The following is a 27,270-nucleotide window of genomic DNA, read 5'->3' as shown; positions in this document are numbered from 1 at the left end:
ATCTCCATCTGACTCCGAAGCAGAGCTGTGTGCCAAACAGCCAACCTGCTGCTGCTAGCCCTCCCCGGCAGCTCGCTCTCATTCCGCCTCATTCTCTAGCTAGCTAATGGTAACAACATACTCTGTGCTGGTCCAGAGAGGGACAGAAACATACAGAGAAAGGGAAGGTTTCTCCTGCTCACTTGCTGATCTATTTATCTGCATGGTCCTTCTGTCTTCCCTATTGTTGCAGAGAGGGGGAGAGAGAGAGAGAGAGAGAGAGAGAGAGCATCTCTGGAACAAGTGGAAGAGCCAGAGTGCGAACAAGCGAATTGCAGGGAGGGAGAAGGAGTGCATAGCAACGCGACTCCACGATGAAGAACCAGGAGCACCATCCTCAGAAGGTAAGACGAGGAGGCAGTGAGCAGCTTGTACCGGAGGCACATAATTAGATGCCACAAAAGGAGAAAGTGTGTGTGTGTGTGTGTGTGTGTGTCAGGGGAAGAGAGCTGTAGCAGGTGCCTTTTTCTGGATGGCAAAACAATCCAGGCTCAGGATTGCACATCCCACAGTCCCTTTATCCTTTCCCCCAGGTAAGGTTGGCAGGGGATGCTTCCTCCGGGACCCAGACCCTTCAGAGTAGCAGGTTGTCTGCTGCTAAAGGTGGAGAGCGACAACACCTTCTGCCCCTGACAGGACCCCAGGAAGCAGCAGGTGGGGCAGGTGGGAGGCCGGGGGTGACTGTCTGTCTGTCATTGCACAGCCAGCTCTTCTCACTCTCTTTAATTAGCAAGCTGGGGGGGGGGGGCTGTGCCTATACTTGAGTGCACCTGCTTTTCACCAACCAGCCTCATCACACAGCTGTTTCTTTTTCCTCTGGAAGGCAGGTGTTTCCACCAGGGGATGATGCATGCTATATGGCTGGGGGTGGGATTTAGGTAAGGAAGAATTGGGTGGGGAGAGAGAGGATTGCAAGTCCCCTGTAGTGTTTGCATCCTATGTGCAACAGGTGCTAAAAGGGAAAGAGTGCCCAGGAAGACAGGCTAGAGAGGTTCGCATCGGACATGGCTGGAGCAGGAAACCAGGTCAGGTCTATCGAGCCCCTCTTTGCTTCTTTCCATATCCGCTCCCTCTCGGCTTGCATCACCTGGCTGGCTCCTCCCTCTTTCCCCCTGGGAAGCCTTCTTCTGGCAGTGATTCTTTTCCCCTTTCCCCTCCCAACTTTTACATCACCCAGGCAGAATCTCTTACATAAGCATAGTGGTTAGAGTGCCAGGTAGGACCTGAAAGAGCAGGCTTCAAATCCTCACTCAGCCACGAAGGTCGCTTGGGGCCAGTTACAGCCTAGGGTTGCTGTGAGAATAAAATGGAGTGGGAGTGGAGTGGACCATGTGCTGTATGCCACCCTGGGATATGAATGTATTAATGTTTATTCATTTATTTATTATCCTTCCCCACATCTCCCACTTCTGACTCCGCTGCTGGCTGTTCCAAGACATTTTGCAGCAAATGAAGGTGGAGCAGCAAATAGCACCCAGTGCCCCCCACCCCAGTTCAAGGCCAGCCAAGTTATTTTGGGCCTTGAGGCAGAAAATCCCACAAGACTCCAACTACCATTCAGAGTGTGTTGTCTGAGAAAGTTCACAAGATTTGCAAGGATAGCTAGTCTATAAGCATAGCCACCCATCCTGTTTCTGACTGGTGCTAGCAGGGGTGGACTTTGGTAATATTTTGTAATATGACGTCCTGTGTGAGGCCAACATTTGGTGTCCCAAAATGGCTCTTCTCAGTTTTGAGCCCCCTTGGCTCGGCACCACCCTAAATCTGGTGCTAGTGCCAGTCTTTGGGCCCAAAGGCTCTCTCATTGTGGCAGGTAGCAGGCAAAGCAATTTTTTAAAAAAACAAGTTACAACCGCCAAGAAAACCCCCTAATTAAAATGTGCAATGAAACAATTTAATCAAAACGTTAGAATAAAAATCCACAGTCAAAATGCACAATAAAGCAATCCCATTAAGACAGCAGCAGAAGATTCAAGTCAGGAGCTATGGGGAATACTTGTCTAAATGGGGATTTGCTATGATTTTGGTGAAGCAGTGAGCCTTGTTTTGCTCTAGTAACTTTCAAGGTGGCTTCCTGCCGCCTCTAGTCCAGGTCTCCAACCCCCATCCCAAATTTTGAGAGAAATGAAAAACAATTTGTTTCTGGGCTAGTGGTGCTGGATAAGTAGGTGAAAGTATCACCATTTCACCAAATAATGAGGCTTCACCAGCACAGAGTGGTGGAGATGCCCTGCAGCCTCAGCCAATTGATCTGAACACCTCTGAGAGGCATGAACTTATCTAATCCCCAGGACACTTACTTGTGTCTGCTTTCCCCCCAACTTTAGTGTGTGGCATGCACACTGATGGGGTTCAGACAATAATATCTCAGCAGCTTCAGAACAAGGCAAGGTATTAAACCAGCTTCAAACTGAAGTTTAATATCATAAGCAGCTGCTCTACAACAGAGATAAGCCCTCTCTTTTACGCACATGTGTGTGCGCACACACACCTCACATAAATGTAACTTAATGCTAAGGTCCCCCTTCTCTCTCCCTGTAATGTGTAACTGAGGAAATGAAAGATATGGCATCATTACACCGTGCTAATGTAGAGTAAGGGGAGGCTACTACATATCACATCTGGTTCCAACCAGATCTGAAGTCAAGGTCTACAAAATGGGACACTCCCAAAAACTGTGGAGAAAAATATTCATTATGAAGTGGTTCGGGGGGGGGGTGTCTGTTGATTTCTCCAGCTGCCAGCTTGTGACTCAGATGTGGCACAGATGCATTTCTTAAAGTGAGGGATGTTCTCTTTCCTGTAACTCAGTGTTCTTGAGTGTGATGTGGAACTGATGACCTAAATCAGTAAAATAAAGGCTTTTGTGGGGCTTACACACACTCTAATAAATGTTTTTCGTATTCCAAAAGGCGGTCTATCACATTTATCTGGTGTGTATTGGAATAATGATATTTGTCCTTTTTACCACAATAGTCATCATGTACTTTCTTTTTATATATATGCAAAGCTAGCTTATCCATTGTTCCTTCATTTATCTGAACTATTTCCCAGCCTCCTGCTCTGATTCTGCCCTTGTTTTTTCTGCTCTGAACTCTTTCTGTTTGAGGATGCCTTCATAGAATACCTAGCTGTCCAAAGGACAGGAGAAGGGAATGGCAGAAAGCTGTTAAAAAATTCCTGCTGAGGAACCTGTGCTGGAGTCTCTGAGTCTCCCAGCAGAGTTTGGCATTATAGATTAACCACAATGCTTAAACTTTGCAGCCTGGGAAGAAAAGCTTCTTGCCTCAATTTGTTGTTCCAAGCGATGGTGTGTAGGATTGAATTTTTTTTCTTCAGGAGCAGAAGGCTGCCTAAGAAAAATGAAAAGCAAAGATGCTCAGAATGCCACCAGGATTCTAAAGAAAGCACCAGATTGTAGCACGGAGAGACAAACATGTCACTCCAAAGTATAACAGTGATCACACTCAGTGGAAAGCAGCCTTGGCCAAAAAATGGGGTAAGGTCTTTGTCAGAATGAACTTTAGGCTGATTCATATTACTTCAGTTGTGGGATAACCCTTCATTAACCCTTCCCGGTGCTCAATTTGTAGAAAGCCAGGTGCTAGAAACTGCTCTCAGGTATGAGACATGTGTACTCTACATATGCTTAGAGGCATACTCTTTCTTTAGACATCCCATGGCATAGTATATAGGTTCCAGGAATGAGCCATAGAGCTATGGCCTTCCTGGAGAGAGATAGCCTGGCCACTGGTAACTTCCAGGCTGGATTACTATAATGTGCACCATATGGGGCTGCCCTTGGGTCCAACTAGTGCAGAACATGAGAGCCATACTGTTGATGGGGGCATCTGGCCGAGAACCTGTGACACCATAGTTAAAACAGCTGCACTGGCTGCCCATCTGCTACAGAGCCAGGGTCAAGATCCTTGTATTAATTTACAAAGCCATTCCAGGGTACGTCAGGAATCACCTGAACTGTTATATCCCAGCTCAGTCACTGAGCTCATTGCAGGGGCATTGTTGGTCGTTCCTCAAATTTATGAGGCCTTCTTGATAACAACAAGAAACAGAGCCTTTCATATCACTGGCTCAGTCCTGTGGAACACTCTGCCACTAGAGATTCAGCAGGTGCCTTCTGTTCCAACTTTTCAACACCTGCTGAAAACTTTTTTATTTCGCTAGGCTTATGCAGTCAATTAAGAATCCATCTTTCCACAATGGTTAATTGATTTCTGTTTTTAACTTTTTAATATGCTTTTTACTGTATTGTTTTGTGTATTTTTGTTGTAAGCTGCCTTGATATATATTTTTTTACAAAATAGCTGCATATAAATAAACAAATAGAGGGATCCCTGGCTAAAATTCAAGCTCTGCGGGCACCCTTCCCCCTCCCATCTTAATTACGTACATATTTAGCAAGCAAGTTCCCTTGAGACCAAAAGTGTGTGCAAGTGACTATAAGCTGTGATGCGGACATTTTCACAAAGTAATTTATGTATGTGACTGGATATAACAATAAACACTAGTTCGTTCACTGCCTTCCTCATACTATGCCTCTGCTTTGCTTTGGGGCAGTTAAAAAAGAGAGAGAGAGAGCCAAGTATTGTGTGGGTTGATTCATTGCACCTGAGATACTGACACTGATAAGAAAACAATAACCAAGGACCAAGCTTAGAGTCTTCTTACTCACAGTAGTCTCATAGATGATGAAGGGCATTTAGACAAAAGGGAGTATGACAGGATGAGGGTAGAAGGGAGAGATTAAGCAATCAAAGGTAAGTAGTTTGGACCATAATGTGGGCTGAAAATGGGGTTTAAGAGAATCTATTAGAACTAACATTCTAAAGATTACTAGTTAACATTGATTTCATGCCAAGCAGGTGCTAGAAAAAAAAACCCTAAAGGATTTTGACTTATTTAGTGAACATGTTTCCTAAAACAAAGGCATTTATTTTTATTTTTATTTTCAAAAAACCCTCCAAAAAAGAAGTGTTCTGGAAAGTGTAAGGTTCTCTTTTATTCAGACAGCACAGAATGTAATATATAATATAATATAGATATATCTATATATCTATATATATTTAGAAAAGCATTACAATGCCTGCTGAAATGATTTCTTTATTTCAGCTATTTATATACTGCTTAATCACTGAAGTGTATAAGTTAAAATTGTTTGTAAAACAGAAAACCTCCTTAAAATTTACTGCTTTCTTAAGTGCGTACATGCATGTATGCACACACAGACACTATTATTATATCAATAGAAAAAAGTCATCATAGTTTCCTTGTTGTGTAAATAATGTATATAAAGCAGACATTCTGGGGGAACTTCCATTCCTCCTCACCACTATGAGCTGAATAAAGAGCATGAAATAATAATAATAATAAAAATCATAGTTTCCTTGTACACCTTACTCAGCTAAGAATTTTTAAAATACATTTGCCGCTTATTTTAAAGGCATTTTCCCACCCCAACTTGCTTTAGAACACAGATTCCATTGCACCCAGCTAGTTTGTCCTACTTTCTCTGTGTGCTGCCTCACTCCTTTTTCTTACAAGGGAATGATTGCAAGATCTCATTGCTTCAGCAAAAATCCTGGAAAAATATAAGCCGTTACTGCAAGAGGTTTAGAAACTGGAGGTTTACATTGCGTAATAGTGTGACTTAGGCTGTGTACACATGGATACCATACACAGCCTCAAGTCACACTATTACCATACACATTTACTCCAGCTTCAGTGCACTCCCACTACTGGAACAGTGAAACTGAGTACACATGATATTGGCTAAAACCCATCTGAATCCTGCAGTTTCTTGAGAAATTCTCTTGTTCAATGCATTTCCCCTTAAACCACCTTCCACTTGATTTGAAAACATAAGCTGTGGTTAAGCTGAGATGTGTACATCTGAGACAGCCATTGCACATGCACTGATGGTAGCCCATGTGCAGATGACCTCTTCATCAAATAGGACAGGCATAGGCAAACTCGGCCCTCCAGATGTTTTGGGACTACAACTCCCATCATCCCTAGCTAACAGGACCAGTGGTCAGGGATGATGGGAGTTGTAGCCCCAAGCATAGCTGTCAACGTTTTCCCTTTTCTAAGGGAAATTCCCTTATTCCGAATAGGATTCCTCGCAAGAAAAGGGAAAAGTTGACAGCTATGGATCCAAGACATCTGGAGGGCCAAGTTTGCCTATGCCTGAAATAGGAGTTTGGTGCAGGGAAACTAAATCAGGTAATGGGCATGGGTAAAGACATGGTTTGAAGCTCAATTGAACCCGAATTAGGTGATCATTCTGATCTGGTTGGGGCTGCAATCTCCTGAATGATCGCATAGACACTTTCGGAAGTTTCCTGGATCCTGCAATGCTCCTGGGTGCCCTCAGTGACCATAAGCGTTTTTCAGCATAATTGGCTGATACACCAGTTGTGTTCCTAGCTGGAGAAGACCTGGCCAGTTCTTCATGCCCCTGTTGTGCCCAGTTTAGATCATTGTAACCTGTTCCATACATGGCTGGCTGCCTTTCCAAAGCACTTGAAAGCTTCAGTTGCTTCAAAATGCAGCTGCCTTGGTATGATGTTTTGTCATGCCAGTGATACTCCAGTTGTACCAACATGAATTTTGGTTCCAGGCTGAATTTGAAGTCTTAACCTTAAGGCCTTAAATGATCTGGGGCCAGCTTGATTTATGGACTGCCTTCTTCCTTTTGCTCATGCTCAAGCACTCTGTTCAACTGCCACTCTGTTGGTAGTCCTGCTGCCTAAAATTTGGCAGGTGGTGACACAAGATGGCTTTTCTGATGGCGGAGCCTAGACTGTGGAATGACCTTCCCAGAAAGAGCCATATGGCTACCTTGCTTGCTCACTTTTCAGTGAGAAGCTAAAATGTGGCTTTTTAAAGGAAGCTTTCGGTCTGTATTAATTTTATCTTGTAGCTACTTAACATTGCTAATATATTTTAGATTTTAAAATGCTGTATTGTAAATCACTTTGACAGCCTTTGGGAGGATTAATGGCATATAAATGTGTTCAGTGAACAGATGAATGGCTATTATGGTGCCTGGAAAAATATACAGTACCATGAAGGGCATTTTTAGATTTTCCCTGTTTATATTCATTTCTACAGATGTTGGCACTGTCCTGTCCATATAGTTACTTTCTGCTTTGATGTGTTAGGTCTAGATTATTATAAATGTAAGTGTGTATGTGAGAAAGCGAGTGAGTGTACATGATAATGTACTTGTCCACATGAGTTACAGATATGTCATGTACATACATAGGCATCTTTTGCACTAAGATATATAGAAGTTTCTTTGGGCATCATGTTCATATATGTGCCATGAAGCCTTGGGCCAGTCACCATCTCTTAGTCTATCCTAAGCAGAACCATGTACACCACCTTGAGATCCTTGGAAGATAGTGGTGGTATATAAATGTAATAAAGAAATAAAAATATATAATTGCATCTATGAGGTCTGTATACGGATACACATGTTATTCACATGTGTGTGGTATTAGCTTGCCCACGTACAGACATGTTTGTATGGCTGGGTCTGAGCAGAGATATGTGCGCATGTAAGTGCAAGAGCATGTAAACATATGGCAGGTAAATCTGTGCTTCATTATTTCCTCAACAACTAACACTTTCTTCACTTGTCTCCATGGAAACTGAACAAGAGGAGCATTGCTACAACTGTAGCCTATTGTGGAAGAGGAAAGGGCAGCTATTGGAGGAAAAAAAGGAGAACCAATGTTTAATTTGGGCCAGCGCTCACCAGTGCTCTGGCTGTTTTCAAGGAACATATGAATTACCGTATTTTTCGTTCTATAAGATGCACCAGACCACAAGACGCAGCTAGTTTTTGGAGGAGGAAAACAAGAAAAAAAATATTCTGAATCTCAGAAGCCAGAACAGCAAGAGGGATCGCTGCGCAGTGAAAGCAGCAATCCCTCTTGCTGTTCTGGCTTCTGGGATAGCTGCGCAGCCTGCATTCGCTCCATAAGATGCACACACATTTCCCCTTACTTTTTAGGAGGGAAAAAGTGAGTCTTATAGAGCAAAAAATACGGTAATAATAAAGATCAAATAGTTCTCCTGAGTTTCGGCAAGCGAACCTTTCAATCTCTGCTGAGTAGCTAGAGCCTGTCCCCTCATGTCAAGGATTTTCAGGGAGAGCTTTCAAGTCAGAGTGTGTGGTTTCCATATAGGGTTGAGCCCTGTCGCATCTCTTTTTATGAAATTAAGAACCAGGTGCAGGCAGCTTCTTGTGTTGGGAAAATATATTTGGAAGCCACGTCAAGGGAGGATCATTTTTAAGTCAGTCTAGTTCAGCCATTGTCTTAGCTAGGCAGGCAGTTCTTAAATGAGGCAATGGAAGCCAGAGAGATGATGGGTTGCTGCTGTTTAACTCGGCAAACCAAAGAGGGTTTGTTGGGCCAGAGCTGAGGTAGCCAATGTACTCATTGTATGTTGTATGCTCCAGGAGTTATGAGACTCCAGTTCCCATCAGCCTCAGACAACTAGATCAGTGGTTAGGGATGATGGGAACTGGAGTCCAACAATGTCTGAGGACACTATGTTAGCTATCGCTGGCCCTGGGGTGCAATAGGGGCTAAGTTAATCCCTGACAAACATCACGCAAGCTGGGAAAGCAGGACTGGACATGGAGAAGTGGTGCAGCTCTATGCCAGAGCACAAGCTTTGCCTGATGAAAATCTCTGATTCAATTGCTAGCATCTCCAAATACAGCTGGGGAAAACGTCTGTTGGAACCAAACCCCCGGAGAGCATAATCAGTGTAGAGTAGACCAAGGGTAGTCCATGTGGTGCTCTCCAGATGATGTTGGAGTCTACCTGCCAATTCTAACTGCCATGGCCAGTGATTAGGAAAGATGGGAACTGTAGTCCCAACAATAACCGGAGGTCACAAATGGGCTGGCTCTGTATAAAGAAACAGCTCCTGTTGTGGACCTCTGAGGCTGAGAAGATGGACTTCACTCAGCTCATGACAGATGCAAGTCTTTCCTTGCAGCTCCCATCAGCCCCAAGGAGTATGAGCAGCCATGATGAAAGCCACGGTCACTCAGTGGCAGATCTCTTGGTGTTTCAAATTTCAGTGGCACCCTGTGTGACGCCAAAATTCGGAGCCCCTCCACCTCTTGAGCTCCCCTGAGGCACCACGCACAGTGCGACCGAACCAGTTGTGCTCCCCTAAATATGCTGTAGTCCAATAACATGGAGGGCCATAGGTTGCCCACCCCTGTGTGTGTATATTACAGACATATACCACCATCTAGCTTCTATCAACCCTTTTCTTAAAAAAATAAATAAATCATTTCCCCTTGCTCTCTGAAGTTTCCCTTGCATTTCTTTCTGTCTTCTTCCAACAACCTTGTCTTTAATTCCTCACTTCTGCCCTTTGTCAGCCTGTGATTCCAGACTTGCTAATGACTCCAAGCGATCAAGGAGATGGTGACCTGGAGATTGAGTACCCTGAAGACAGAGGGAATTGGACAGGCAAGCTGGATTTCCTTTTGTCCTGTATTGGCTACTGTGTTGGACTGGGGAACGTCTGGAGGTTTCCATACCGCGCTTACACAAATGGAGGAGGTAAGCCCTGGGCTTTTCTTACTAGGGCTTTTGTGGGCTCCTGCCACATCCTGTGCTGGAGGGCTGCATCTCTATATTGAAAACTGACAATAGAAAACTGGTGTCAGGTAGGAGGTGTGTGTGCACGCAACTCCCACAGCAGCAGCTGCAACGCAGGCATGGCCCAGAAGGACTCCCCAATGCTGCTGCTTGGACTGTAGCCACAACCAACTTCAGGAAACACACCAAGCAGACACCTGATTTCCTGCATCAGCTTCGGCTTGGAGTCACAAACGACTGTGCTAATCCCCTGGGTTGGATGTGCATTTGCTCTTGGCTGGTGCACAAGCACCCTGGGGACACTGCTGAGTTACTGTCTCTCTCTGCAGCTTGCAAGACATTGATCTGGCAGGTGGGAGCGTACACTGCCCACCCCAAATGACAGGCACACCTGCATCTCTGAAATGCAGGGAAGGGGGGGGTGGAGTGTTTTTTTTTTTTTTAAGGCAGACACCAGGGACACAAGTGATATTGAAGTGGTATTTCAAGAATATCTGCCTAGGCTATGGTCTCTTTAATGTTTACAAAACCAAAATGGGGACGGGGTGATCACAACAAAAACTGCCAGAAAGTCGACACCTAAACATACAAAACTCAAATTCCTGAGGTTCATTCCAGCTCAGTGCTAGATGAAAAGGCACAGGTCCCAAGACTGTGTATCCTATTCATGGGTGCTAGTCCTCTGTGACCCATTTCCTATACCCCTATGGTGTCCTGGGATATACAACTAAGGACACATTTATCAAGGGGCTGGCTGCCATGCCATATGAACTGTTTACTCTTAAGCAGGCTTCAGCATGGTGCCAGGCACCTCTGTCAAATGTCCTGCGTGTTTCTGAAAGCAACGTTGATGAATCAGTAGGAGGCATACATCCTTCTGAGTCAGTGCATAGTGCAGCTTGCATGAATTCAGGATGTGAAAGGGCAGCACTCTCCTGGAGATACCATCATCTCCACTGGGGAGAAAAGTAACAACAACAACAAGATTCTAACCATTCACTGTAAATCTTTATCAGTGTTTTGCTTATGCCATAGGGGTGTCGGTCCCAGAAAGCTGACAGAATTCAGAGAAATAATTTGATTTTGCTTAGCTGAATCTTCTGGTTAGTGTTTGATGAATAGTGTCTTCAGATTGCTTTTCTAAGAATGGTGGGTGGAATTGTTTTTCTTTGACAAAATTGGCTGGCTTTCAGTAGAGTAGAAACTGAACCCTTTGAATTGACAGAAAATCTTGTGAATCTCAGACAGCTGCCAAAAATGCAAATTTGAAAATATGTGCCATGTAGATAGTCTTTGACGTTTTAGGTTTTTTCCCCATTTTAATCCACTGATTAGGATACTATGGGGATTTAATTGGGTTCTTGGCTGAACCACAGTCACTCCAGTGATCTTGTCAAGTCATTTAGATTCAGCTTTCACCTTAAAGTTCTTGCTCTAAGTCCCCCAGATCATCTCAGTTTCCTATTATTGTACCTATTTACTCATCTTTGTAACCATAGATGCTAAGGAATGATTCTCAACCTTCTGCAAGCAAAGCATGTGCTCTATCACTGAACTATGGTCCCATCACAAGCAAGTTATTCTGATAGGGGGTACCTCCAATGCTGGAGTCATAGAGTTCTCAGATGGCAACCTGGGCATTTGCACATACATTTAAAGTAACTGGAAATCAAGGGAGCTATCGCAGACTTGGCACTGCTCAGGCATGCAGTATCCACACAACGACACCAAAATGCTGTCCCGTTCTCCCCACTCCCATTCTCACTTAATCCACATTTACTGTTTCCAGTTTTTGTTTTAACCTATTGGGTTTTCCATAGAAATGTTCAATCCAGATTAAAGGTGCAGCCTTCACTGTAGATCCTACATTGAGCTGGTGTTGCATTAGATGACCTCCAAGGTCCCTTTAGCACAATGAATCTATGCTACATAGGGAAGTTATATAACAAGGTGCTCACATTTAACTGTCCAGTCATGCCCCCTGTGCCTTGTGTCACAATTTTCTATCCTACAGGGGCATTCCTTGTTCCTTATTTCATCATGCTGGCGATCTGTGGGATTCCCATCTTCTTCATGGAGCTGTCGCTGGGCCAGTTCTCCAGCTTGGGGCCTCTTGCTGTTTGGAAGATAAGCCCTCTGTTTAAAGGTATGTGTGCATGCAAGGCAGTTCTCAGCTTCCTTGATGTTTCTGTCTCCCTCTCTTCTGCTGAGAACTATAAAACCAGGGTCCGTTGTCTCAGTAGCAAAAAGGCATAGCAGCAGCTGTTGCCACTGTCTCCACTCATCATGGAGCAAACTTAGAATATAGGAGTCTATGGGTGCGAATGGATGGTACACAAAGGGATCAGTGAAGCTGCATGGTGAGAGGCACAGAGAAGGCAGCCTTTCTCTCTCTCATTGCTTCAGAGTTTTGGTTTCCCCCCCCCAAATTTTTTTATTAATTTTTCCATAATTATAACAAATATAACCTAACAAAAAAAGAAAAAGGAAAAAAAAAACATACCAAAGGAAAAAACAATACAGTACTTTACAAAACAAACATAACCAAAACCACCACCACAATAATAATAATAATAATAAATCTTAATCCCTTAAAACCCAACCTTGTTTACATGTTGATTGACTTCCTCTAATCCCTCCCTTCTGAATTTCCTTGTATTTGCATGTAACAGCTTTCCAATATCATTTTTAAACAGAAAGATTTCCAACTGTTATCTATCTTATTCACTTATCTAACCAATCTAAGTCACATTTATGTAATTGAATCCTAATTGAATCCTAGGCCTATTTGGTACTTTCAAGTGATTTCTAGTTATTTATATTACAATATTTATTCAAATAGTCCTTAAATTTCTTCCAATCTTCTTCGTATTCCTCTTCTTTCTGGTCATGGATTTTTCCAGTCAGGTCACTTAGCTCCAGAAAGTCCATCATCTTCATCTGCCATTCTTCCATTGTTGGTATTTCCTGTGTTTTCCAGTTCTTGGCTAGTAATATTCGAGCAGCCGTTGTGGCATACAAAAATAATTTAACATCTTTTTTTGGCAGTTCCAAACCTGTTATTCCAAGAAGAAAGGCGTCTGGTTTCTTAATAAATGTATATTTCAACATTTTTTCCAAATCGTTGTTATTGTTTCAGTTTTAATGGTCCAGTCTCAAGCTCTGAGTTGCATCAGAAACAACCCCAATGAGGCCAATGTTTTCCGGTGGTCTGTGTGCTTTTAAATGCAACAGGGTACACTAGAGATGGTGACAAATGTGACAGCCAGGATGAAAATAACTGGTGTGGATAGCTATGAATGGATAGGGATGCTTGAGAAATCAGTCCCTTGCAAATTCCAGGACAGGCAGACACAATCCACACCTCCCAGATGAATGTGCAGATTGGAATACAACTATCCCTTGGGATTTCACAGTTTTTCAAATTCTGCAAAAGTCCATATAGAAATGTGTAGTTTGAGACAAAATATATTTAGGGTGCTTCCAGACTGGTGTTTACAATGGTAACTCGGGTTACAGACACTTCAGGTTACAGACTCCGCTAACCCAGAAATATTACCTCAGGTTAAAAACTTTGCTTCAGGATGAGAACAAAAATCGTGCTCCACCGGGGCAGCGGCAGCAGGAGGCCCCATTAGCTAAAGTGGCACCTCAGGTTAACAACAGTTTCAGGTTAAGAACATACCTCCAGAACGAATTAAGTTCTTAACCCGAGGTACCACTGTACTGTGGTGTTGGTGTGTCTCACGTATACACGTTTTTTGCAGTATCCAGCCTGTATTCCTCCCCCATCCCTTGGCATGGCATTTAATCCAGATTTACCCTTCCCAGGAAGAAGAGGTAAAACAAACACCTGTTTGCAATATCTCAATAACCTGCTTGCATATTAACTCCCCTCCTCAAAATCTGGAATCAACCTTAGCAATGCATAGCGATAGTCACCAACTTGATGGCTTCAAAAGAGGATTAGACAAATTCAAGAAGGACATTGCTATTAGCCACAGTGACTATGTACTGCCTCCCCGTAGGAGGCAGTATGCCTCTGAATACTAATTGCTGGAAACTGCAGGAGGGGAGAGCTCTGTTATTCTCCACTCCTGCTTGCAAGATTCTCAAAGGCATCTGGTTGGTCACTGTGAAAATAGGATGTGGCCTAGATAGCAGAGCTATTTTCATGTACTTATGTAATTTGTGAGAAAATATGTGTCTAAATGTAAATTTTAGTTTGGATTTCTTTTTTAAATGTAGATTAATTCAGAAATAAGGCAAAATGGATTTATGAATGTAGACATGCAAAACTGACACGGACCAGGAATAGGCTGGTCTGTACATAATCATGTAACCAAAGCAAATGAAGCTTTCTTCTCCAGTGGTCAAGTGCCAGCCTATGTGGTTATGGCTGATTCAGATTTTCTGGCATGGAAATGTTCACTATGAACAGTGCAGCATATAAGCAGCACCCAAGGAGTTGTTCGAGTCTTGTTGCCGTTATGTTAATCTGTCTTCCATTTTTGTTCCCTTTTCAGGTGTTGGCATGGCCACAATCCTGATTGTCTGCTTGGTGGCTATTTACTATAACATGATCATCGCCTACGTTCTCTTCTACCTCTTTGCCTCGCTGACAAAAAACTTGCCCTGGCAGTACTGCGGCAACTGGTGGAACACAGACCTGTGCCTGGACCACCACATCATGCGCACGCGGAATAGCGCTGTCCCCTTCAACATCTCTAACACTGTCAGCCCAAGTGAGGAATACTGGAGGCAAGTACAATAGGCCAGGGAATGTTTAGGTGACCATTGACGACCATATTGGACCTGATTGACAACTGCACACTCTAAATCAGGGATCCCCAGCCCTTTTGGGGCCCCTGGCCCAATCCAGTTTATGTTCCTAAATTAGGTGGTTTTCTATGGCAGATTTGCCCTCCCTTGTACTAAGAGAGACATGATGCTCCTGTCCATTAACCGCCTCCCTTTTGTCCTAGTCGTTATGTCCTGCACATCCAGGAGAGCTCGGGGATTGGCGATCCTGGGAGGATCCGCTGGAATCTATGCCTGTGTCTTCTTCTCGCCTGGGTCATTGTGTACCTATGTATCCTAAAGGGAGTCAAATCCTCTGGCAAGGTAAAGTATGAATCGGCAGCAGGCACTAGTGTGTTTGAAGCAATGCTTGTTCTGGAATTATTAGCTAAACTCAATGGTTAGCCTCTTCCCCTCCATTGCATTCGCAGTGGCCCAGCCAGTAACCCTCTATACACTGGGGCTTAATGTGTATGAATGGGGGGGGGGGTGTTTGGCTTTACATGTGGACATTCCCCACACGTTTTAGAATTTGCTGTCAAAGTTCTAAATTGTATGGGGAGCTCTGCAAGTGAAGCAGTCTCCCAGCTGCAGATGCTCAGCCCTCTGATGCATGGAGGGAGACAGGCCAGGCTACAGGAGACCTAACAGAGCTGGTGGGGCCAACAAGTACAGCTCCAGCCTCCTCCCTCGCACAATTGGTATCATTATCTGACAATAACCATGTGTACCCCCACCCAGCTGCACTAGGGGGAATGTCTTGATGGCAAGAGCAAACTCAAGTCAATTTGCAAGAGGGGTGGTGGGCTGGACAATCATCTCTTGGGGATGCTCTAACTCTAAATTTCTTGCAACATGCAGAGGATTTATTTATTTATTACATTTATATTCCTCCATTCCTCCAAGGAACTCAAGGAGCCATACACCACTTTTTCTTTCTCTATATTATCCTCACATGACTCTTATTAGATACGTTAGGCTGAGATTTGGTGACTGGCCCAAGGTCACCCAGTGAGCTCTATGGCTGAGTGGCAATATGAACCCTAGTCTCTCAGGTCCTAGTCCAACACTCCAACCAATACACCACAATGGTTGGACATTATGGGTACATGACAACCACTCTGCATAATCTGTGGAACACTGCAAGACTTCTACAGAGCTGTCCTGTAGACAGCCACCATCTCCACATTTTCTTATGCATACTGAAATGAACCACTGCAGCTTCAATCAAATACCTTTATCTTCTTGCAGGTTGTATATTTCACAGCTACCTTTCCTTACCTCATCCTGATCATGCTCCTGATTCGAGGTGTGACCCTGGAAGGAGCCTGGTTAGGAATCAAGTTCTATCTCACGCCACAGTTTGACCTGCTACTGTCTCCCAAGGTGAGGTTTGTGTCATGTGATTTCACTGTAGAGTGGAGCTTAATTACATAGACCTGCCCTTTCAGCTGCCACACACAAGTGCTCGCCATGTTCAGAGCAGATGTGTGCAGCAGGGGGCTCCTCAAGCTTGGCGGGATGCACAAGGAAGGAAAAGGCTTTCCTTTTAGAAGAATGTTTATGGGGGGGATAGGCCAATCAGGTTTTAATTGGACCCCACTTGTAAGTAGGACAGCCCTTGCAAAAATAAAATTGAAAAGCAAGTGACATTCCAATGCTACGTAAGAATAGCATTTTAGATCTGTCCATGCAAAATATACATCATGAGCCCAGAGCAGCATACTATATTAAATGTGTTGCTGCTACCATAAACAGCAGTTGTGTATTTTAGCACCTCCCCCTATAAAATCAAAGACAACTTACCCATTTCCAGCCCCCTTGTTTCCATCAGCATCACTCACTTCCCTCATATGAAACATTTATATGAAAATATAAAGTGGCTCATATATATATATACTGAGCCTCATTTCTCATTTTAGCCCATTGTTCCCTATTTTGACTATCAGCTGCTCTCCAGATCCTGCTCCTAAACCTGTAAGTGGAGATGCCAAAGACCGAATGCAGGCTCTTCTGTGTACACAGCATGTGCTGGACCACTGAGCCAGGGCCCCTTCCCATGCATTGACTTGTCTGAGATCTACTACGTGTATTGCACACACTTTATAGAAATGCACTTAGGTGGGTCCAATTGAAACACAGAGTTCTCCTGCGCATTAGAGGAAAAAGCAAAAGTATAACATGTGTTTACTGCCTTCACTTCTGCTATAACGTGCAAAGTAGAAATTAGCATGCATCCTTCATGAGGAGATGTACAGAAACACTTTAGGATCATTTAACTTCATTAATGAATAAGTGCAGACACTGGCAGATTATTATAATTTATTAAAATTGTATACATTGGCAGATGTGCTTTGGCAAAGTTCTTCCTTAATGTTTTGTTGTCATGAGAGGCTAGGTAAAGGTAAAGGACCCCTGGACAGTTAAGTCTAGTTGAATTCAACTATGGGGTGCGGCGCTCATCTCCACTTTCAGGCTGAGGGAGCCGGTGTTTGTCCGCAGACAGCTTTCCGGGTCATGTGGCCAGCATGACTAAACTGCTTCTGGCGCAACGGGACACTGTGACGGAAGCCAGAGAGCACAGAAATGCTGTTTACCTTCCCACTGCAGCAGTACCTATGCTTTCGAAGCTGGTATGCTTTCAAGCTGGTTAGATCATCCTTAGAAAAAGCTTCACTGTGCAGATGAATGGACTGTTTTGTCACTCAAAGCAGACTTCTCCTTTACCTCTTGTTTTCAAACACTCTTTCAGGTGTGGATTGAAGCAGCTTTACAGATCTTCTACTCTCTTGGGGTAGGATTTGGGGGACTTCTCACCTTTGCATCATATAACACCTTCCACCAGAACATTTACAGGTACATGTTTTCAGTGTAACATGGCATGGAGATGGAACATACAGAGGTGGTTGCTCATCCATGTCATCATGGATGTTAGCAACACTCCATTATCCCTGAATGGAGGCTGTATAGAGTAGCAGGTGAATGATGGATGTGTCAATAGGAAGGAGACAAAACATAACTACCAGAAAACAAGTGGGAACGTGCAATGGAAATGAACATAGACTAAATCAGTCAACCTTTTCCCTGGCTCCCCATCATCCCTCTAATGGATGCTTTGTGACAATGAAGGCAAAGGATGAGATTCACCCAACAAGCCCTGCCCCATCAGAGAAAGCTCTGTGCAAAGATTTCCGCTTGCACAATGGGGACTCCCACCCTTTCCTTCCCCTACACCCCCCAAAATTGGCTTGGGGGATGTTGGGAGATCCCCAACAGCATGGGGCAGGGAGGAGAGAGGGAATTGTTCTGGTTCTGCTGAAATGTTTGTGCAGAAGGAAGGTTTATTGTGGCACAACCACACAGAATTCCAGCTCATCATGGAATTCAAATAAAATCAGCATAAAGATCCCATGAGAACTCTGTTTCTGCTCTTTACCCACAGCAAAACATATGCTCCTTCATATTTCTATAGGTGACATATCTCTCAATATTTCCATGTAAACCCAAAGCACAGCAGAGTAGCATTTTCTAAGATATGAACCCCCAACTTAGATCCCAATAGATGGCAAGTATGGCAGCCTAATTTGGTTGTGGTGTCATCCTTTCCTTCCTCTTGCCTTCCAACTCAGTACATCAGGGATGGAACCCTCTGGCTCAGGGTCCAAATGTGGCCCTTCAATCCTCTCTGTCTGGCCCCAGGGACTCTTCACAGACCACACACTGTCCTGAGCCGCACCTCTTCCCAGCTGTGCTCTGCAATCTCCTTAAGTCTTTTTGCCTGCCTGGAATGTGTCCTTGAACTCTAATCATGCTTCTTGCTTGGTGGTGGTGGTGGTGGTGTGTGTGTATATACATGCGCATGCAGAAAGTAGCCTACTGTTCACAGGTGGCATTCACACTGCCCACTTTTGCCTCTAGTCCTGCCTACTGCTAGCATGTGACTGCCAGAATGTGACCCTTGAGCTGAAAATGGCTCCCCACCACTGCTGTGGGGTCTCAAATGGCCAGTTCATGATGCTAGAGACTGCTGATCCAGTTCTTGTATTTTTTATTCTGTAGGGATACGTTTATAGTTACTGTGGGCAATGCTATCACCAGTATCTTGGCTGGCTTTGCCATCTTCTCTGTTTTGGGCTACATGTCCCAAGAACTTGACGTCCCTGTTCAGGAAGTTGCCAAAGCAGGTAAGGCCTGAACATTCCTTCCCTCCATCTTCTGTGCAAGTGTGTGTATTATCCACAAGGTCTTCCAAGCATTACATGTCTGATTGCAACATAATGAAATTGGCTTGGAAATGATTTCTGAGGCTGCAGGACATTGTGAACAGAACATCCTCCTTTTACATTTTACATTTTTGGCTTCCTTATTTTGAGGGGAGCTAAGAATATTCTTTTTTATAAACACACACACACACACAAAACACACACACACACAGAGTGGAATTGCTGCATAATTTCCCTCTGGGCATATCGCTATTCTGGGAAATTTAGAGTATTGTGACCATTTTCTAATTATGCTCTAGGTAGTTTCCCCTTTATGGTCTATATTGCTCCTCTAGGAATCAGCTCTGTTGCTTTAACCCTTCCCTTTCTAAATAACATTGTTTTTATGTCCTTTTTTCTTCCTTCCCACTCTAAATTACAGCACACAAGGTGAGGTAGGGTGTAACTGCAATTGTGATCATGGTGAGAGAAAGGGACTATTTAACTCCTTCCACAGTAAAATTATACATACCCTCCAATATCTGGGGCTGCTCACTTTGCTAGCAGGTGTTAGAAATCTGAAAGCGGAGTTAGTGTTCCACTTCCAGCTTAAATCAGAGCAGCGACAATTGGCTTCTGCTAGATCATCCATGTCTTGAAGCATCCTAAGTTGTGACTTAGGGTATCAACAACTTATTTCCTGAGCCTTGGCTTTCAAAAAATACGGTCCAGAAAGCAAGGGACTGGAAATCGTTTCCAGTTGGGAAACACTGTTCTATTCCAACTCCAGACTGTTTCTGTGACATCTTTCCTGACATCTCTTGCTGTAAGTTGCCCTTATGTCTACAGCCATGAAACTCGACTCTTCTTGCCTGTAGCTGTATAATCCCACTTGTGATTCTTCTCCTCCTTTGCCTGTCTTCTAGGTCCAGGCTTGGCATTCGTGGTGTACCCACAAGCCATGACAATGCTTCCTCTTTCTCCCTTCTGGTCTTTCCTTTTTTTCTTCATGCTGTTGACTCTTGGCCTGGACAGTCAGGTAAGAGTGTACTCTGCTGTGAGGAAGGACTTGAACTATATGGCCTCAAGCGAATGGTGCTTATGGCTTACAGTACAAGAGAGCATCTGTTATTATCTGTGTGCAGTTTGCCTTTCTAGAGACCATTGTTACTGCGGTGACAGATGAGTTCCCATATTACCTGCGGCCAAAGAAGGCTTTTTTCTCAGGCGTCGTTTGTATTGTGATGTTCCTGATGGGGCTCATCCTCACAACAGAGGTAAGCAAAGAGGACAGTCAAAGACTGCAGCCGCCAGACCTTTCCATTGATCATTTAAGTTGAGGATTTACAGGGGCAATTGATGTGTTCTCCCTCTTTCCTCTCTCTGTGCCCTCCCTAAATGTTCTAGGGGTTCCCCAAACCCTCTGGAGCAGATTTGGGGAGGGGGATGTCCTGTTGTGCAATCAGAAATCCTTGTGCTGAAGGGACTCAGTAGAATTCCACCTGTAATTTGAGCTGTGATTCAGAAAGCAAATCACAGTGTTTTCTGTGCCCTGATAGAATGAGCCCATGAAATTCCTAGAGTGACTTCTTTGGTATGTGACACCCCCCCCCCCCGTTCATACTTCCTAAATATTCAGGTTATTAAAATGCTGCTGCTGGCCTGTAGAACAGGATGTATTGACACAAGTAAGCTCACTGAGTTGACAAGCCCATGTCTTGATAGAGGCTTTGGCCATTCACTGCTTCTTCTCCCTAGGGCGGGATGTATTGGCTGGTGCTGCTGGATGACTATAGTGCTGGATTTGGACTCATGGTAGTGGTCATTACCACCTGCTTGGTGGTGACACGTGTCTATGGTAAGACCAGATACACTGATAGTGTAGGCATTCAATTCTGAATTGCTGAGTATGTGTTGAGATTTTTAAAGTGACATTGATAAATACAAAGAGATATACGCTGGCTTTTGTGGGGTAAGTAAGACTGCCAATAAGCTATGCAACATCTCAAGATGCATGTGGCAGTGGGTAAAATAATAACTTAGAATTGTAAGTTTCACACTGCACCAAAGGAGGTGGTGGTGGTTGTTACTACAACTAAAAGTCTCAAAACCACTCATATATAATAAATGCAAAAAATACAGTACATATAAATAAGTTTTAACATTTAACATATTGTTTGTTTTGTGGGTAAGTCACACATCTTTATGTACTATTAAAAATTGCTTCTCCGGAAGTCAGTTGAACTGTGTTCGATGGAGTATACTCCCGGATAGCCTCAGACAGCCATCCTTTGCATTATTACTTGGGGCCAAGCCACATTAACCATAGTGGGGCTTACTTCTGAGTGAACTTGCATAGGGTTGTGGCGTTAATGATTTAGTGGAAAAGAGCTGATTTAATATCCCATTTCTTACACATCATTTTGTTCTCTGCAGGCATGAAGAGATTCTGTCGTGACATTCATATGATGCTGGGTTTCAAGCCAGGGATATACTTCAAAGCCTGTTGGTTGTTCCTGTCTCCAGTGACAATGATGGTAAATATGCTCCAATATCCACAGCTGGACAATACCCTCATCAAAGACATCTAAAATGTCAAAAGAGAGTGGGAAGCTTCTCAAATGGAAACTACAGACTGATTAAAGGCTTGACCACATTTCTGCTTGCCCTGTGCCTAGAAAGAACACGTCCAAATGGTTTTCCGCTTGTCCTGCACGTTCTAGGCATGGGTCTGAGCACTGTTGTATTTGCCCCGCTGCTATGTGGAACAAATAGTGCTAGTGCTATGTGGAACAAATAGCAATCTGCAGAAAATCCAATTGCCATTTGTTCTGATTCAGCGCTGCAGATTTTGGCGGAGGTATGGATAAACCTTCAGTCTCTGCCAGGTGGTAGTTTTGAATCATTTCCCCCAGCTCATCTCATTCTCCCCTGGTCTGTTATCAGGGTCTTGTCCTACACCTCCTGAGATTAAAAGTTCATCTGTAGGACAGCACTCCCTACAGCTGACTCAAAATGGAAGGGGAAATGCCTCGTGCAATTCTATGATGACACTCTTTGTTTCAGGCTCTGCTGGTGTACAGCATCATCAAGTATGAACCATCAGAGTATAATGGATCCTATCGTTTTCCATTCTGGGCTGAGATTCTGGGCATCCTGATGGGAATCTTCTCCTGCCTGATGATCCCCATGGGGATGGTTTTTGCTGTGCTCCACGAGGAAGGAACACTCTGGCAGGTAAGCAGCTTCTGGGGTCATTTTCTTTGTTTTCTCATACCCTCCAACATTTCTCTGATGAAAACAGGGATGTCCTAAGGAAAAGCGGGACATTCCGGGATCAAATCAGAAACCAGGACAGTTTCTGTAAATCCAGGACTGTCCCTGGAAAATAGGGATAATAATAATATAATAATAAATTATTATTTATACCCCACCCATCTGGCAGGTTTTCCCCAGCCATTCTGGGCGGCTTTCAACAGAATATTAAAATACAATAGTCTATTAAACATTAAAAGCTTCCCTAAACAGGGCTGCGTTCAGATGTCTTCTAAAAGTCTGGTAGTTGTTGCTCTCTGTTCTCTTTGACATCTGATGGGAGGGCATTCCACAGGGTGGGCGCCACTACAGAGAAGGCCCTCTGCCTGGTTCCCTGTAACTTGGCTTTTTGCAGTGAGGGAACCGCCAGAAGGCCCTCGGCGCTGGACCTCAGTGTCCAGGTAGAACAATGGGGGTGGAGAGTCTGTTTTCTCATGGGATCTTTGTTTTTGCACCTTTTAGGTCTACTTTATATGACCATTGTGGCTACAAGCAGAAGATTGGAAGCTTTCTCTTTTGTTTTAACTAGCCTCAGTTTAATGCTTTGTCTAAACAGATTTGGTCATACCATTAGGTACAATGAATGAGACTGCCATCATTCCCTTCTGCTAGAGGACAACTGGTTGTCAATTTCATTTTATTTAGCCATTTAAAAAGAATGTGTGGAGAAAGCAAAGGAACTTTCCTTGCCATCCAATCTTAAAAAAACTGACTTTCCAGAGATACTCTAAATACCAACACCCCCCACCCACTTTCTATCTTCATTTGAATTACTTCGTTTAAATGGCTTTTAATAATGTCAAGTTTCTATATTGCTGGGACAGAGGTTGCCATCTAGTGGTGTTTATGTGCATTGCATAAACTTGAAATATTTTCAAACATAGAATCAATATGAAGATCTGTAGAAAAATAGCAGAGCCTTGCACTTCTGCTTTGCAGAAAAGAACATGATATTGTTGCTAATCTCAGACTATGTTGCATATTTGCTGTGCATTGCTGAACAGTCAGGGCACCCTGTGAAATTAACAGAACTGTCTGCTTCCACAGGTGCTGATAACTTCTTTGGAGTTAAAAAGTTAACACTAACAGTGAACAAAGACCAGTGCTCTGTGTTCATCAACCTTACTGGCTGTGCAACACTAACCACTGTTTGGGTTTACTTCATTGGCAATGCCTTGGGAGCTTTGGAGATGTTCTTCCATGCTCTTTCACAGAAATGCTTCGGGCAGTATCAAAGCAATTCTGGACTCCCAAAGAGTTCTTTTGGATGTCCATCACGGTACCTCCTGTAATTGTTTGTCCTTCTGCTTGCAGAGAATCCAGCAAGCTAGCAGGCCAACCATGGACTGGGGTCCTTCCCTGGAGGAGAACAGAACTGGCATGTATGTGGCTACTCTGGCAGGCAGCCAGTCACCTAAACCTTTGATGGTCCATATGAGGAAATATGGAGGGATAACCAGCTACGAGAATATAGCCTTTCAGGTAGATAAAGAGATTGAAGAGGATGAAGAAGAGTCCATGATGTGAATGAAGTGGCAGCCTCCCAGCTCACCACCCATGTGGGGGAAGGTGGAGGGAACGCAAGGAAGCAGACAACTGAACTTTTGCACAAAGTTGCACTTTGGCACTTCCAGATGCATTTAGCATCTCATAGCAGTGAACTCAGCATAACTCTGCTGAGACTCCCAGTGTTGTTGAGGTTTCTGTTTGATGTGGGAAGGTGTGCAATGAATCTGTGTCTTGCTGCTCTAATGTCTAGGACAGGTCACTTGGATCCACTCATGTTTTCCCTTCCTCACCGAAGCAATGATGAATTCCTCAGGGTCAGGGCCTAGCATCCCATAAACTATCTTCTTCCTATCTAATCTATCTCCCCACCCCCTTGATGGTCACCTAGCTATTTGTTTGCAGTTTTTAGCCTACATAGTTTCACTCAGAATAGCCCTCCCAAAGCTGCCATTACGTTCTGTGGCCTAACAACTAAGTCAAGGATGGGGGACCCCTCAAGCCTGGGGATCAAATGTGGCCCTCCAGGCCTCTCTATCTGGCCCTTGAGGCACTCATTGGGCCACACCCCTCTTTAGCCCTGCTTTGCACTTTGAAAATGCTTCTTGCTTGCCACTTGCCAGGGTAGAGGACAGGGAGAGATGTGTGAGCATGTGTAGAAATCACTCTACATGTAAACACAATTTGTATAATCATCGGAATGTAGGGTTGTATCCAATGCAGAGTAAACCCATTGAAGTTAATGGGCATTGCTAGCTTAGATCCATTCATTTAAACTTAGCTGGATAAAACCCATCCACTGCCTGAAGTACAGAGTGGAGGGGCAGACATGCAAACCTTCTACTATGTCAGACAGTTTGTCCATCTCATTCACTGTTGTCTACAATGTGTGGCAGGAACTCTCCAGGCTCTTTCAGATGGGATTTTCCCAGGCCCACCTGGGGCCTTTTGCATATAAAGCATGTTCTTTACCACTGAGTTACAGACACCTCCTCTCCTTTTGAGGAGGAGCTATCACATACACTGGACTTCGTTTTGTATGGCCATATGTGCCCTAATGCCACACACTACCTAAAATACGTAGTGGAGGGGCACACATGCAAACATGATGGATGGGTGAGTGGCTGAAATGGCCCAAAGTGCAGTTTGCTCTTCAGATTTCAAAATGTAGTGGGTTGGCAATTTTGCTTGTGAGGCTTAAATTGCAGTTTTATGCTTGAATCAGTGTCTAATGGGAATGTAAAAAACAAACAAACAAGCCTACAAGAATGACTAGAATGTGCATTCTATTTAGCTTCTGAATTCTATCCCCTCACACCACTCAAATGTTGCATAAGTAGCAGGAGGGAGGATTTATGTGCACTTTGGTTCCTATGCATGAAAACAGCCTCCTATAGCAGGGGTTGGCAACCTAAGGCCCATGGGCCGGATGCGGCCCAATCACGTTCTCTATCTGGCCCACGGACGGTCCGGGAATCAGCATGTTTTTACATGAGTAGAATGTGTCCTTTTATTTAAAATGCATTTCTGGGTTATTTGTGGGGCCTGCCTGGTGTTTCTACATGAGTAGAATGTGTGCTTTTATTTAAAATGCATCTCTGGGTTATTTGTGGGGCATAGGAATTTGTTCATTCCCCCCCCCCCAAAAAAAATATATAGTCCGGCCCACCACTGGCCCACGGTGGACCGACCCACTGCTGAAAAAGGTTGCTGACCCCTGTTCTGTAGCAACCACCAAAGAGAGAGAGGAAACACAGGATCTGAGGGGGAGGAGTTACAGCTGAGAAGGAAGCCAAGCTGAGGGAGGAGTTAGCAACCAGCAGCAGTCAAACTTAGCTCAGTGCAGATCCTGGGAGCTCGCAAACGGACCTCGCAAGCAGGGGTGTTTGCCAGGGTGTTTAGCAGGGGAGGCCCAGAGTTCTGTCTCTTGGTGTGCACAGAACCAGAGACATGGAGAGTGAGGCAGCTGCTGCAGTGACCTGTAACCCCTGTGCCATGTTTGCCATTCTGCTAGAGAATAAGCAACAGTACACTTGTAGCAAGTGCAAGCTGGCTGTCTTGCTGGAAGAGAAGGTGCTTGAGGCCCACCCAGCCACACCTCAAGCAACAGGACAGCTTCAGCTGAGATTCCTGCATTGCAGGGTTTCGGACTAGATGACCCTTGGAGTCCCTTCCAGCTCCAAGATTCTATGATTCTAAGAGGCAAACTTGGTTCTGTTAGCACTGCCACTTCTTTATATAAAGGGTCACAGTATTTCAAGGCACCCTCTTTCCTGAAGTGTGTGTTACAGTAAAACCAGGAAAGATCAAATCTGACATTCTAAGTCTTATTTTTCAAAACTCTATGAAATGCTGCTATTTTACGAAACAATGCAGATCACAATATCTATTCTTTCATCCTCTAAAGAGAAACAACAGGTAGGAGCAATTTTCTACCTCCAGCTTTGGGGAGAGCTTTAGTGAAGGAAGATCAAGAAAGGACTTTGGTGTGAGGCCATTACCCATCTGGCTCGCTGTCAGCAAAAGTACAGACTGGAGGCTTGTTGTATTGTGTGGGACCTGTGAATAGACTGGGTTTTCTATAGTACCTCTAATACATTATGAGGGAATAGGTACCTGGGAGTTTTTCCCTTACATGGCTTGATTTTCTAACAGTTGGCCTTTTTCTGTTCCTTCTTTAACCAATATGCATTGGGAAATGGGCTATTTGTAGAAGCGCAATGCAGTTCCCATTTCCTGGCACAGATACACGCTGTTCTTCTGTGTGACTGTCTGCATTCTTTTCTCTAGTGGCCTCTGTAGTTATAGGTCGGGGGAGGGGAGGCAGTCCATTAGTGAGCAATATTTTAAGATTTTGCTAAAAATAATTGGCAGAAAAAGAGGGAAAGAAATCTCTCTCGCCTCTAGCCTGGCATATAAATGTGCTGTCTGTAGTCTGGCTCCATATGATTTTCTGGGACTGATTGTCCACACAGGCTTTTCTTCCTGAGTTGGCCAGCAAATGTGTGCATCTATGTATGGATGTTCCAAATCCCAATGAAAACCCCTGGAGAATCCAGGCTTCAGAAAACTTTTATATACAATCTACAAAGCCTCTTTTGGGTGTTGAGAAGTCCCTGTTTCCTTACAAAGCAAATAGATGAATGGACAAATAACTCTGATCAGGCATTTCTAAAATTCTAAAATTCAATAGGTTCCTGACCTGATCTCTGTGTTAAGTGCACATGTGAGTCTGTGTGTCAGAATCTTCTTCTTTTTATGTAATTATGGACAGCACAGGCCACTCCCCCTTTAAAGAGCAGTTCTAATGCTCAGCTACAGTGGCCAGCATTTACAATGTATTCCAGCTACTGATATGTGTTCTTGAGTGAGCGTGGGTGTGTACTATTTGACATTAAAATAAGGAAGAAGCAGTCTGCTCACGTGTCATGTGTCTGTGGAACACTAGTCTTAAGGAGTGATGGTAATATGCATATGAATTATTGCCATGTATCTTTTAAAGTCTGTGTTTTTATTTGTTTATTGAATTTATATACTGCCCTATACCTGCAGGTCTCAGGGCACTTCACAGAAGAAAACCACAAAATACATAATCAAAATAAAAACAACAACAACGCAATAACCCTGCCCCCACCCCATAAGAGTCCTGAAGGATCAGGCCAAAGGCCTATCTTGCCCAAAATCCTGTCTCCCACAATAGCCAAGTAGATACCTATGAGAAGCACACAAGCTTTAAAGAACATTCAAAGCAC

General features: G+C 43.9%; 1 protein-coding gene across 1 annotated transcript; it reads left to right on the top strand.

Annotated features, from left to right (window-relative positions):
- SLC6A7 (solute carrier family 6 member 7) lies at positions 1 to 26,932 on the top strand. Its single transcript, XM_083424444.1, has 14 exons — positions 1 to 383; positions 9,473 to 9,656; positions 11,710 to 11,841; positions 14,222 to 14,456; positions 14,681 to 14,819; positions 15,747 to 15,881; positions 17,248 to 17,351; positions 18,555 to 18,679; positions 19,624 to 19,736; positions 19,843 to 19,974; positions 20,456 to 20,555; positions 21,134 to 21,234; positions 21,764 to 21,934; positions 23,327 to 26,932. The coding sequence occupies exons 1-14, from the start codon at positions 354 to 356 to the stop codon at positions 23,537 to 23,539; spliced, it is 1,914 nt and encodes a 637-aa protein (XP_083280570.1). The 5' UTR covers positions 1 to 353; the 3' UTR covers positions 23,540 to 26,932.
- The last annotated feature ends 338 nt before the right edge of the window (positions 26,933 to 27,270 follow it).

The sequence above is a fragment of the Podarcis tiliguerta genome (assembly GCF_965153285.1).
Source record: "Podarcis tiliguerta genome assembly, chromosome: 2".
Classification (NCBI taxonomy): Eukaryota; Metazoa; Chordata; class Lepidosauria; order Squamata; family Lacertidae; genus Podarcis; species Podarcis tiliguerta.
Note: the sequence above shows the minus strand (reverse complement) of the source record. Positions and strands in the feature narration are given on the sequence as shown.